The 13053-nt window shown below is 48.6% G+C and overlaps 4 protein-coding genes across 4 annotated transcripts; 3 read left to right on the top strand and 1 right to left on the bottom strand.

Moving 5' to 3' along the window:
* Positions 1–3756: 3756 nt before the first annotated feature.
* LTR84_010593 (uncharacterized protein) lies at positions 3757–4713 on the bottom strand (the record flags this gene model as incomplete). The annotated part of the gene is made up of 2 exons (XM_064854129.1): positions 3757–3867; positions 3922–4713. The coding sequence occupies 2 exons, from the start codon at positions 4711–4713 to the stop codon at positions 3757–3759; spliced, it is 903 nt and encodes a 300-aa protein (XP_064700355.1).
* A 1548-nt stretch (positions 4714–6261) lies between these two features.
* Positions 6262–7938, top strand: LTR84_010592 (uncharacterized protein; the record flags this gene model as incomplete). The annotated part of the gene is made up of 1 exon (XM_064854128.1): positions 6262–7938. One exon carries the CDS (start codon positions 6262–6264, stop codon positions 7936–7938), a length of 1677 nt encoding a protein of 558 aa, XP_064700354.1.
* Positions 7939–9673: 1735 nt separating this feature from the next.
* LTR84_010591 (uncharacterized protein) lies at positions 9674–9928 on the top strand (the record flags this gene model as incomplete). Its single annotated transcript, XM_064854127.1, has 1 exon — positions 9674–9928. One exon carries the CDS (start codon positions 9674–9676, stop codon positions 9926–9928), a length of 255 nt encoding a protein of 84 aa, XP_064700353.1.
* A 979-nt stretch (positions 9929–10907) lies between these two features.
* On the top strand, positions 10908–12603 carry LTR84_010590 (uncharacterized protein; the record flags this gene model as incomplete). Its single annotated transcript, XM_064854126.1, has 4 exons — positions 10908–11464; positions 11511–11891; positions 11945–12389; positions 12445–12603. 4 exons carry the CDS (start codon positions 10908–10910, stop codon positions 12601–12603), a joined length of 1542 nt encoding a protein of 513 aa, XP_064700352.1.
* Positions 12604–13053: the final 450 nt, after the last annotated feature.

Here is a 13053-nt window from a genome sequence, read left to right as displayed (position 1 = left end):
TATTTTCACAATCCCGTTCAAAGTATACCGCTTCTGCCTGCTCAAACAGAACCGTCCAATCGGGCGTCTGACAATTCCAAGCCTCCTATTCAGAAGATAAAGATTCTACGTCCTCGAACATAAAATGCCAATCAAGTGAATTTTCGTTTCTTCCCCCACCCATAGTCCCCAGTAATGTATCTTCCGGTCCGCTTGCTGGAGACCCCGTAGAGTGATCGCGAAGCTGTTCTCCGATGTATCCCTGTACAGGTAGTTGCGCCAATAGAGAATGTTCACTGAATGGACCAGAATTTTCAAAGCTGGTGTACGTTGTCGTATACAGAATTTTGTCATGGGCACCAGGTTCGCTACTGCTACGGTTCTCACTGTTACCATTGGACGATCCAGCATGTTGAACACTTAAACCAGGTTCACCGCTGGCGGTGTCTGTGTTGACACGACGCTGATTATCTTGTCGCGATCCGGAATCGCTGTGCTCACAATCACTGACTGTAATTCCGGTGTGAATGCTGGTATATGTTGTGGTCGTTGGGACGCTCACAATGTCCGCAGAAGGAGTTATGGTCTGCCTCTGATTCGGTTGAGGGTGGCCCTGGCCAGCGATCAACGTCAAGCTTTCAATTATGTCCTTCGGGACCGTTATGCTGGCGGCCTGTTCAAACATGGCTCCTGCGGTGGGTCCCCGGCCGCGTTCACTCGGTGAATGGGGCCTGAGGCAAACTTGAGCTCCGTCCGCAGGATGTCGAGGAGTTCGGGGGGGAAGATCTACATGCTGAAGCCTCCTGAGTATTTTGACTCCGGTTCCTGAGTTCTAGATATCTTAGAATTTTCACAGTAGATGGAGCATCCCTTGCCTACAGCCCTTTAGCTCATTAATTGTTGGAACCAGGGATATCTGCTGCCATTAGCGGTGCCGCGTTCCGTTACCGCCGCAGAATCAGCTCGGATTGTCAATTTCGCGCCAAGAATTGACAATTCACAGACCTTAATTCAAGATGGAGGCAGGTTCAACTATTTATCCAACCCAATCCTAAACTATATTCGCGGTCTTGCGCATATCATTATAGATCATAACAGCCAATCCTCCGACAGACATGGCATGGTTTGAAATATGCGATTTTCATGGAAAGGGTCCTTGGACTTGAGGCTGAGGGTCAGGAAAGAGTACGGGCCACTACGATGTAGTCCTCGATGCTGGGCGACTTGAGAAGCTGTCTAGTTATTGGGATTGATGAGTTTGAGTGTAGAGTAATCCTTAAATGCTGTTAGCTGAAAGTCTGGGATGGGAAAGAGAGGGGTTGTGGCTGCCATTCATTGAATGCGGTCAGGGCACATTGGTATTGCTAAGGAACACTGAACTTTGGAGATGATCCCCGGTTCTGTGAGAAATACTGTCGATTTTCTCTCCTGTGTATCTTTGATAGTGAAATGATCTGGCATGGGCCATTCCTCATCTCAGACAGGCCGTTAGTTCAGTTGTCACGGGAAGTTGGGTTACAAATGCTGAAAATTGTGTCGAATCTTGACCACACGCATGGTATCATTGTGGATCATGTGCGGCGAAATGCATTACAGAGAATCACAATGCTCGTGGTGCCAAAGTCTAACACAAGTAAAGGCCTCGCTTCACAGAGAGTAAATTCTCCATTAGCTACTGATTTCCTCAACAGCCCGCTTATAAGAATATTAGGACAGCAACATCATTCGCTTGACTGTCCAAGCTGACCTAGAGCTTCGTTTTGAGCGCACGATTGTGACCGTCCCTAAATATCACAGGACATCACCCTTTGCCTCCCACCATCCCACTCTAAAGCTTAGGACTCAAAAGCAGGATTATGGAAAGGAAAAGCACTGGCACGTGTGAGAACCATACTAGGAAGAGATGATGGTGCCTGAGGCTCGGGCTTCTCGGCTTCCCTCCATAAAAGGCCCCTAGTCCCTCAAATGGGAGAGCTTCAAGAACTGGAGTCCGTTGTAAGTAGCACCTCCCACTTAGCCAATAATTCGAGCTCTCTATCAGGCACTTGCTGATGATGAACCTATTCCCCACAGCTTCTCTTGACCAGCATTCCGTCAAAAAAGTAAGTCTTGCGCAGGAGCATGTTCAGAGGTCAAATGACGATTCGTAAAAGGAGATCAGCCATATCAGAATGATCAAAACTGGCAATGTCACCTGGCATCTAAGACCAGTGCATAAACAGAGTACACAGACATGCGCAATCCTCACCGATGGCACTTGTCAATGGATATTATGCCACCCTCAGTATCAGGATTGGTACACCACGACACACGATGCTCTCCTCTGGATTTCGGCTGACCCGGGATGTGTGTGGCAAGTCGGTCCTCGCAAAATCGCTTGCGGACAACGAGCTCTGAAATATTGACAGCCACACGGTGTGCTATTTATTCTCCAAAGACAACGAAGATCAGGATGACTTGGTCACTGCCTCGTGCGCCTTGCTGCATCGATTGTTCCCGCACTCTCCTCAACTGATACAATATGCCATTCCGGTATGGGGAAGTGCCGGTGAAAAAGTGACCGAGGAAGTGGCCGACCCCACGAGACACGACTAGATGCATGATGTGCCGTCTGTCCTCGACGCACTGGACGAATGACGATTCTCCAATCAGCTCGTTTCATTCAATCGATTGGCTATCCGGAACGTGGTGAGGACGATTGAAGTTTACGAGTCGACCGTACGACGATGTCTGAGTCGAGTTCCAAGAAGCTAGACGACCTCCCAACGATTTGACTCTAAGGTGAAGAAGAGAACGATGCGATCCACCAAGAGATTGCCTTAGCTATCCGAATGCGAGTGTCACAACTCGCTTCAGACCTTAAATTGGATATTCTAACTAAGGATCATATTCCCGCGGAAGGGAGTGGCGCCCCATTCATGTACGCCCACGAATGAGAACGCACTCGGGTCCAAGAGGTGGCCAGAGGCTAGCTGCTTTGTGATCTGTGAGAACACTTAATGAATTTCTTCAACTGCGTCATGGATGTATCGTCGTAGTGTTGCTCAGCCTCCTCAGTTCGCGTTTGAGGAGGCCCAAATTGGAGGTGGTCCAGTTTTAGTGTTGCCAGAAGCCAAAACTCTGGCGCATGTTTCCAGAAGCCGGAGCGCTTCCACAGACTAGATTCATGTGCAGGGATATGCAGCAATTGTTCAAGATGTATTGTCCTATCTCTGTTGAGCAGATCCGTGATTGGGACATCGAAGAACCGCTCGTCATCATTAAGGTAGCGCTGGTTCCAGACGACCTTCCAGTTAGTAAGTCCGGTACGGACAGCCGCTAATTGGGACCGGGTGGGCAGTGATGGGTTGAGGTTAAAAATCATAACATGAAACGCTGAAAGCATCGTCAGTCCTTGTTCATTGTGGAGACTTCCGTGCACTTACACCCCACGATGCACCACAGATTCATGAACCCTTCATGGGAAATGCGGTCTAACGTGGCACTGTCCATATCACCCGTGCAGAATAGTCTGAGAAGTGAGTAAAGACACGAATCTTGAGGTCGACTGACCCGGCTCCCCCAGAGCTTGAGCAAATTGAAGCACTTCGACGGGTCATCGGCTTGGAAGCATGCCTCGCTACATGCAAGACCCATGCTGAGCTCTCGAAGGCTTATACGTGGAGGCGTGTTATTGAATATGACGAAAGCTGTATCAAGAAGGTAAACCCAAAGGAGTGTCCTTAGCAACAATACATTAGCTAAGAGTTCATGCACGCAATGGGTCAGTTGTTCATTTTACCGTATTGCCTCCTCATCCAAGATGAATTTATGCCAGTCGAAGGTGGATCGGGTCAAATTTCCAGGGTCACTGTGTCTGGCTTGGGAAAATCCTAATGACCTGGATGCCTGAAATATGGTCAGTGTTAGATTTGACGGAAAATTCCGCTTGGGTAAAGATACCGCCACTACATCGTTGAATCGCTGCCTGCGAATCCTTGTTCGTGCGGACCAAGTTCCATCCCAATTCTGATAGATACATACGGCATATGCGGCCTGAATTGCTTGTACGGATCGGCGTTGAATGTCTGCTTCAGGTCTCCACGTATGGCCTTGATTCAATGCCGCTGAAACATTATGGAGATCTGTGTACACCATCTGCTCAACGGAATCGTACCAGAACCTGGCAATATGGCGGTCCACTGGGTTCGGAGAGTGGGAAGCTCCTAAAACCACCAAAGAAGTCAAAAGTGTCGTTGGAATTGAGGCGCAGTCGAATGTTGGGCGGTGGATGACTGGCCAGTTTGGAGACCAGATACTCCAATATGCCTCCAGAAATATCCGAATCTTTGGAGGCGAAAAGAAGTGCATGCATCTGGCCTCTAGAGCTGGCGTCCAGAGAAGGGACGGCGTGCTCGTTGCTTTGGATCCGATGATGATCTCTCGTAGACGACTCACGATCTCTAAGGTCTTAACAACCAGTGAGTCTTCAGCCCAGACGTCCTGAAACACTGTGTCCCCCTTTACCCAAGAGTCTTGGTCCGCTCGCGACTCCACCATATTTGCTGCAGAATAATTGGTACTGGCGCCCAGATGACTTTCGACGCTAAGAGCTTCACCGAGCGCTAGGTCACGACGAGTGCAACTGACGGTAATCGGCAGAGTCCCGGTCGTATCATTGTGTGAGATAATGCTTGGAAACATGGTTTGATCGACTAGCCAGCTTTGTTCTTCCAGCCTCGTCAGGGACGCCATCTTCAGCATCTGTAGCACCGCGTCGGACTCGAATGCATATATAACTCCGGCATCTTGAGTGAAACGGACAAGAAATGAGAACGAGTCTGTGGGGTCTTGCAATAGGAATGGGAGCCGCGAAATAAACGTACAGGCGATAGAGTTGTACCTTTCTTCCAGAACATGGTGTGGATGAATTGGTGGTCTACACACGACGTCGGAAAAGGCAATTTGCCCACTGCTTGATCCTAGGATAGGTGAAGAGTCAGAATCACCACCAGAGATGTATTGCTCGCCAGAGGCCACTGATATTCGTTCAGAATTAAATCTGGACAAATCGCCTGGTGAATTTGTGGTCGCAATAGGTCTATCACTTGCACGCGCCTTGTAATCGGACTGGAAGGTTCGAGCTTGCGCAGGGTACTCGCAATGCCTGCGTTGAACACGGCAATTTCCACAGGGCGACTCTAGATTGCATCGTGTTTTCCGCTCAGAACAACGAATGCATGCTCTTCTTCGAGAATTTGTCGGTCCACCAGTCCACGCAATTACAAGATCCGACCGGGATCTTCCGGTGCACGAGCGAATATGTCGTATCAAGATATCCCTGAACAAGTTTTGAGCGTACAGGCCGTAACTAGACTCATGCAGCGATTACTCACCTTCTTTTGAAACGTTTACCACATAACGAACAGTCAAACGGGCAAGACGACGTGTCTAGTGGTCAAACTGAAATAAGTCACATGCAACGCACCCGGAAGAGTGTATGGGCTTCTGCAAACGTACGGCTTGAAAAGTGTCGTTTTAAGTGCTCCAGTCGTGAATATGTTGTCGAGCAAACTGAGCACTGAAACTGACTTGGGACGCTTGACATGTCGGAAATACAGAGCTCTGGTTCGCGACCTTCGAGGAATGATTTCGACGCCTACGCAAGCGAAGCCGCAATAGCCCCCAGACATAGAAGAGTCTAGTGCTCCACACGCCTCGCCCTCGGTAGAGCAAACTCGCAGTAGTACAAGTACCGAGTTGAGAACCGGGGGCTGATGAGTTTGTGGGAACCTCAAGCTGCGACCCTGGTAGACGAAGGATAGTCGGGGCCCGGCAATCTGATGCAAATGTTGTTCGATAGTCACTATCCGACAAAGCCGAAAATCCACAGGAAGTGATAAATAAGAAAAGGGCGATCCGCAACTGAAAACATGAAGAACAGAAAATTGCCATCGTCGAAATCGGCATTTCGTCACTCACAGACCCCGCTCCCCCCGCCCCCACATTCCCGCCTTCAGGTTTCCCAGAGGCATAAGCAACCAATAGGAACGCAGCTATTTCTGTGCTGGGCAGTATTCGGATTAACCTTCACGCCGCAAAATTTCCAGCAAATTACATTGTTCTTCTCGTGTTTTTGGGCAATCAATCCAAGGCTTTCTACACTCCGACTGCTTGAACTGACATGAGATTCCGGACAGCTGATTTCAGCTGCCAATGTCTATATATTGACATTAGGCTTCATTCTGCCGCCCTCCCATATGCAACCACCTTCAATTCATCTGCTCAATCACGACTGCTACCATGTCTGAAACTACTCCAAACGTCCATAAAGACTCCACTGCTACTAATGATGGACTGGCCTTACTTGCACCTGATGTTCCCCCTCCGTCCAGAGCCGCAGCTTCTACAGGGAAGGATGGGAATGAGGGCACTTATGGCCTTACCTCGAAATGGCCATTGGCCCACGACCTAGCAGGATCCAGTCTTCCGTGTCGCCTTGAGGGTGAAATTGGTGACTTGGTGGTGTTGGGAGAAATCCCCAAAGAGATCGACGGTACTTTCTATCGTGTCATGTGTGACCCATTTGTCCCTCCTTGTCCAAATAATGTGCCAATCGATGGGGACGGCAATATTTCCGCTTTCCGCTTCTATCATGGTAGGGTGGACATGAAAATGCGCTACGTCGAGACTGAACGCTACAAGCTAGAACGAAAGGCGAACAAGGCTCTTTTTGGGCTCTATCGGAACCCTTTCACTCACCATCCGTGTGTCCGCGCCGCCGTTGACTCCACGGCAAACACAAATCTGGTGTTCTGGGCGGATAAATTGCTTGCCTTGAAAGAGGTGGCTCTACCCTACGCCGTTGATCCAGACACCTTGGAAACGGTCGGATATGATCCCTTCCAGGGGCAGGTGAAGTCCAAGACTTTTACAGCGCACCCAAAAATCGACCCTTTCGCAGATGAACTGGTAGCTTTTGGCTACGAGGCCAAAGGCCTTGCAACTCTTGACGTCGTGACGTATGCTTTAGACAGGCAAGGAAAAAAGACAACAGAGTTTTGGCTCAAGGCGCCGTGGTGTGCATTTATCCATGACTGCGCCATTACTCCTAACTTCAACGTCCTTTTCCTCTGGCCATTTGAGGCCAACGAAGCGCGAATGAAGGCCGGAAAGCAGCACTGGGCATGGAATTATGATTTGCCCGCGACTTTCATTGTTGTCCCAAGACGAGAAGGTGCCGCTTCGAAGTATGGCTGGAAGCCCGAGGAATACCGCGTTTATTCGTGGAAAAACTGTATGGCTATCCACACAGCCGCTGCCTGGGAATCCGACGATGGCAAAATCTACGTCGAAAGCTCCAGAGTACATGACAATGCCTTTCCTTTCTTCCCTCCCATCAATGGCAGAATGCCTTCCCCAGAAACAAAGGCCGACTTCGTCCGTTGGGAGCTTGACCTATCGCAGCCGACTAGCGCCAAGATTCCCGATCCTCTTGTCGTCCTCGACCTACCCTCTGAATTTCCAAGGATTGACGAACGTTTCATGACCAAGAAGTACGAGTGGCTTTTTCTCAATGTCTTCATCCCTGAGGGAATGGACGGAAGCAAGAATATTTTCCATGGTCTTAACGGTCTGGCTATGCATAACAACAAAACTGGCAAGACCAGGTATTTCTGTGCTGGGGACGATTCCCTGTGTCAAGAACCCATTTTCATACCTCGGTCCACCGATGCGCCAGAGGGTGACGGTTGGGTCATGACACTCATTGAGAGACGTGCAGCTGGGAGGTGTGATGTAGCCATAATTGACACCGGAGACTTCGAAACACCTGTGGCGATTGTTCAGCTACCATTTCATGTCAAAGCCCAGATCCATGGAAATTGGGTACCAGCCGCTGCTTTCAAGTCCCGAAAGAGACTTGTGCGGGAGGTTGGCGAGTTCAAAATCAGTGGCAAGGGTGCTTTAGAGCCCCTTTGAGGATGCCCACAAGATTGATGCGGACCTAGCTTAGAGGAATATTGGCGCCAATTGCAAATTTCTGCTAATAACCTAGAAGCTTTCAACCTCCTCCGCCGAGTAAAAGTAGCCATCCCTTCTATCACTTTGGGTAAAGTCTCTAGGAAGGCAAGCGGGAGATCGGCGCCCCCATCCATACTCCGCTTTAACGAGAACCAGAACGCGGATTTGTGGGGGAAAGTCTTGCGTGACCGGATCGCGGCCGCTTCGGTGTGCCGGCTCGCCTCAGTTTGAACCATGTGTATTAAGGGTCGTCCCAGGACTCATCCCATGGGAAGGCTACCTAAAATATGTCCCTGCCATTCCAACTATGTCCCTGCCATCACTGAACTGAAATTCGCAGCAGCGACCTTGTCTGAGATGCTACTCGAAACCAAGGTCACGAGTTGGCTCTTTCTTAACATTCTGTCCCTCTTGCCCTCTTCATTTAGCTGCTATTGGCTCATATGGACCATCTACGCTCTCCAATGTCATCCACTCAGCAAGATCCCCGGTCCTCGATCAGCAAGATCCCTGGTCCTCGACTTGCTGCGATCAGGAGGGGTTGGATTCCTTTCCACACCTGGCGCAGAGCTTCGGAGCACACCCAGCGGCGTCTCCACCTAATGTATGGAATTGTGGTCAGAATCGCGATGAATGTGCCTGCTCAGACCCAGAGACAATCAGAAAGCTATACCGAACTCAGAATCCATTAACGAAGACGGATTTCTACCCATTCCGGGGTAATAGAACTAGCCCCTCGAACACCTTGCAGTCTAAGGAGTATATTGACATCCGTTCGAATTCGTTCTGAAAGCGATTGGGTGAGTTTGCAGGCCGTGGATGGCCTGGTCAAACTCATGTTCAAGCTGTACGATGGAACAATTGGTAGGTGAACGTCTTATTCAGCCTTGCTCCAATTTTACTACCGAAGGATAAGAACCCGAGTTCAAGTCGCCAATAATGACAACATACCTACTGTTTACCGCAACGGGTTTCAATAGAATATTTGCCGTTACCCGTCATACCAGGATTAAAGGATTTCGACCCTGCTCTGATAATTCGCTATTCACACATAAAAATCTACAAAACTAGTACCTTAGTAGGCTTGATTTTCTGTCTAGGTACCCTTTAAACTGATCAAATATGAATAACACCTGTCTTCTACGTATTACCGCGACTGCTGGCACGTAATTTTGTCAAGCCTCATAGATATTTAAAGCTCCACTTCTATGTCCATGTACTAAAGAACGGTGGGAATAAATCACAGTCACACCTGAAGGTAATGATATTGTGGTACTTGGTAAAGGTAATTCAAAAGAAGCAGCTCGAGAAAAAAAAACAAGAGCGTACCTTTTGCATAATGGGTCAGCAAGTTAATTTTAGATGCAAGATTTTAAACCCTTAAGAGCAATCGATTATGCAAAAATGAATTCGCATGGGGAAAGGGTGGCCGTTGGCGCGGCGATCCGTAAAAGCGGACTGAAATGAGAAAGAGATTGTTGTATGTACGAAGTCGTAAGCCACATAACCCTTCCCACCATATCTACCCATCCATAATAGGTTCAAGCTGGAATCAATGCCATCAACCGGAAGATGTGAAGTGTTCCTGTCTGATGAGATCTGCGAGGGCTTACCTCCCAAGGTGTTCCGCGTGTGAATCAGTGTGCTATGCCCTTGGGCCACAGATACACCAATGTAGGACAGCGTACGTCCAATGTGGGTCGAAGACGATCTGCCTCTCAACAGTGCCGATGGAGTAGGTCGCATAGGTCTAGAGATTGCCGGCAACCCAGACACGAACGACGAGGCGCTCTACGTAGCCGGCGGAAAGGCTGTGGGTATTGATGAGGTTATCAACAATCTTCAACCGCAATGGCCGGGGAATCAGAGCGCACTTGATTTAGCCAGGGGTCAAAAAGAGTCTCGGACTGGTAAGCAAGTGGATGCGAAAAGCGTCGTTCAAAACTGATTTTTCTTCAGGGAGGCAATTGGGCCGCATCAGAGACCAAGGACCGATAGCAAGGATGTCTCCTGGAAGACATTCCATAAATATGTGTTCACTACACCGTAGAGGACTGGGTATTGGGACTCAATCCGGGTCACTGAAGCTTTCTTGTACAAGTTCGACGACGACCCAAGAGTGTCATGGGAGGGTCTCTGAACGTCGTAAGACGGCGGTCAGAGCCATTCCGTCTGAAAAACTGCCATATCATAGCGGACACCACGGTTGGCCTAGTTCATATCGAGATACGCTCGGTAGTGTCCTTCCTTCCCATTTCTGCCTGGTTCTGTCACCCCGTGAAAGACCTCGAGTACGTGCACCCGTTTGATAGCCCGGTGGTGGCCTAAGATAAGCTGCCCACCACGATGGAGTATTTTTTACACACGCTTGAGCCAGTCCTGTTCTTGGAGTTGAAACGGCTTTACTCCTTTGGCACCTTTTTCTGGAACGTCAATGGTGCACTCTAGCCCGCTCTCACTATCCCTTCGAGGACTTCAAACCCACAACCCCAACTCTGTGTCATTCTGCGTTAGCGTCCACCAGCTCAGGTGATCGTAAAGCGTTGGACGATCACATTTTCGGTGGTCTCAGCTCGCCAAGATTTGCCAGTTTTTGAGTTGGTCATTCGATTCAAAAGTTGGAACTAATTCTGCAGCCCAATCATTTGGTACTGCGGTGCTCCAATCGTCGAGTTTTAACTCAGCCTAATAAAAGCTAGAACACACATATTGCGGGGACAATCTCGGGATTGTGGGGGTTTACTATCCGAGGTAAGGGGTTCCAATGTGTGAGTGCTAACCGGCAAATGGCATAGGGAGTGGCCGGTAGGCTTGCCGAGGAGCTGATCTGAATTCGACCACACTTCAGGAATCGCTGTATGTCTTTTATATCTGCAAGGTGTCAATAGCCATTCATTTTGTCCTATCGCACCTATCTGACTGTCATTATGTTCCTGTACAAAGTGGTTCGGACTTTGTCGGTGATCCCTCTGTGGATCTCTGCGCCGACACTGGTCTTGATATATCTTGCAGCGTGGATCTTCTACGCTCGAACCTTGCACCCGTTGGCCAAAATTCCGGGCCCCTTTTGGGCTTCAGTAACCCGAGGATGGATTGTGTGGCGCACCTATCAAGGTGATATGGATCACACCCAGAGAGCACTGCACCAGAAATATGGTTACTTGGTTCGCATTGCTCCGAATGAGATTGCTTGCGCGTACCCTAATGCGATCAAACAAATCTATCGCATGCAAAACTCCCCGAAAAAGACGGATTTCTACCCACCGTGGGGAAACAAAACCTTCAGCAAATATCCCGATCACTTCAGCAATACCGATGAGAAGCTCCACGCCGAAAGGAGAAGGATAGTAAATCAGGTCTACACTTTGTCAAACGTCCTTCAGTCGGAAATGTATATCGACAAGTGCTCGGCATTGTTCATTCAGCGACTTGGCGAATATGTAGATGCCGGTAAGATCATCGACCTTGGTGACTGGCTGCAAATGTAAGTCTTACTTCCACGAAAACTACAGGCACTGAGACGGTACTAGGTATGCCTTTGATGTCATCGGGGAGTTATATTTTGGTAAAATGTTTGGCTTTATGGAACAGCGTACCGACTACGAGTCATATATTGCATCGCTTGATATGCTTGTACCTCTCATTACGCTGGCCGCGGTTGCCCCTTCTTACACACGGCCATTAATTTTGGTCTCATCCATTATCAGCCCCGCAATCCGAAAAGCTATGAAAGCTATAGATCATATTGCTACGGCAGCAAGAAGCTGTGTCGCCACACGCTCCATGCAACTCGCCGCCGGGGAGAGTGTTCGCAGAGATCTTCTATCACAACTCTTTGACATATCGCATACTAAGGGAGAGAAGGTTGATTTCGGATTAGGCGAGATCACTTATGAGGCTTATGTGGGCTTGTAGGTCTTCACTTGCCATGTATTCCTTCAGTAGGTTTTAACATACGCTACAGATTTGCCGGTTCAGATACCACAGCAATCGCTATGAGATCCATTCTTTATCATCTTTTGAAGAACGAGAGCGTGTACGATGACCTCATGGCAGAAATTGACGCCGCCGATGCCCGCGGTGAGTTGAGCACTCCTGTAAAATTCGCTGAAGCCAACAAACTTCCGCTGCTTTGTGCATGCATAAAGGAAGGCATGAGGCTCCATCCAAGTGTCGGACTCACTATGCCTCGCATAGCTCCGCTGGGGGGACTTGAAATTTGTGATGTTGTCATTCCCGAAGGTTACAGAATTGGCATGAATGCGGCTGTGGTACAGTATGACAAATCCATTTTTGGCGCCGATGCAAATGAATTTCGGCCCTCACGATGGCTTCATGGGGATGCAGCCAAGATGGATAAATATATGCTGCACTTCGGAGCTGGGACGAGAACTTGCATAGGGAAAAATGTATGGCTACATTCCCATCACAAAATACTTCGTTGACTGCTGACTTGGGTACTAGATCTCCCTAAGTGAAATCCATAAACTTCTCCCCCATGTTCTACGCAGCTTCAAATTGAAGTTAGCCACGGACAAGCCATGGAAAACGTCTGATCTATGGTTTAACAAACAAACTGGTATCTTGGTGAACTTGAAACGGAGAGCCCTGTCTTCGAAATGAGAACTACTTTGGGACAACAGCATCAATGGTCAGACAGGTCCTACTAGAAAGCTTGTTTGCTTTATTCCTAATCCAAGATTCGGTCAGTCAATGAAGCCTTGGCCGACCAAGCAATGCCGATTCAATAGAACCCTTGGGATGAGTTGACTGATGGTCCGGTTTTCGTCGTGCTCAAAGTCCTTGGATTCGTCTTTCTTCTCTGGAGCCGGATCGTCGTCGACTTATAAGGGCCATTAACAGCTTGGGGAAAAATAGTTGACATACGTACTCACTATCAACATGAGATAGTTCATTCGCACTGTTTAAGAGTCAAGCACGATTTATAACTTTAATTCATAACTTTAGAAGTCCAGTTTTATAGTTAATGGTCATTGACGATATTCCCAACCCTCTCTTCAATAGAATTCCTGGTGTATTATCCTCTTCATCAGGACTAGACTAGAGATAGAA

This window comes from Exophiala bonariae (genome assembly GCF_035927105.1).
Source record: "Exophiala bonariae strain CCFEE 5792 chromosome Unknown scaffold_45, whole genome shotgun sequence".
In the NCBI taxonomy this organism is placed as follows: Eukaryota; Fungi; Ascomycota; class Eurotiomycetes; order Chaetothyriales; family Herpotrichiellaceae; genus Exophiala; species Exophiala bonariae.
This window is presented reverse-complemented; position numbering and strand designations above follow the sequence as displayed.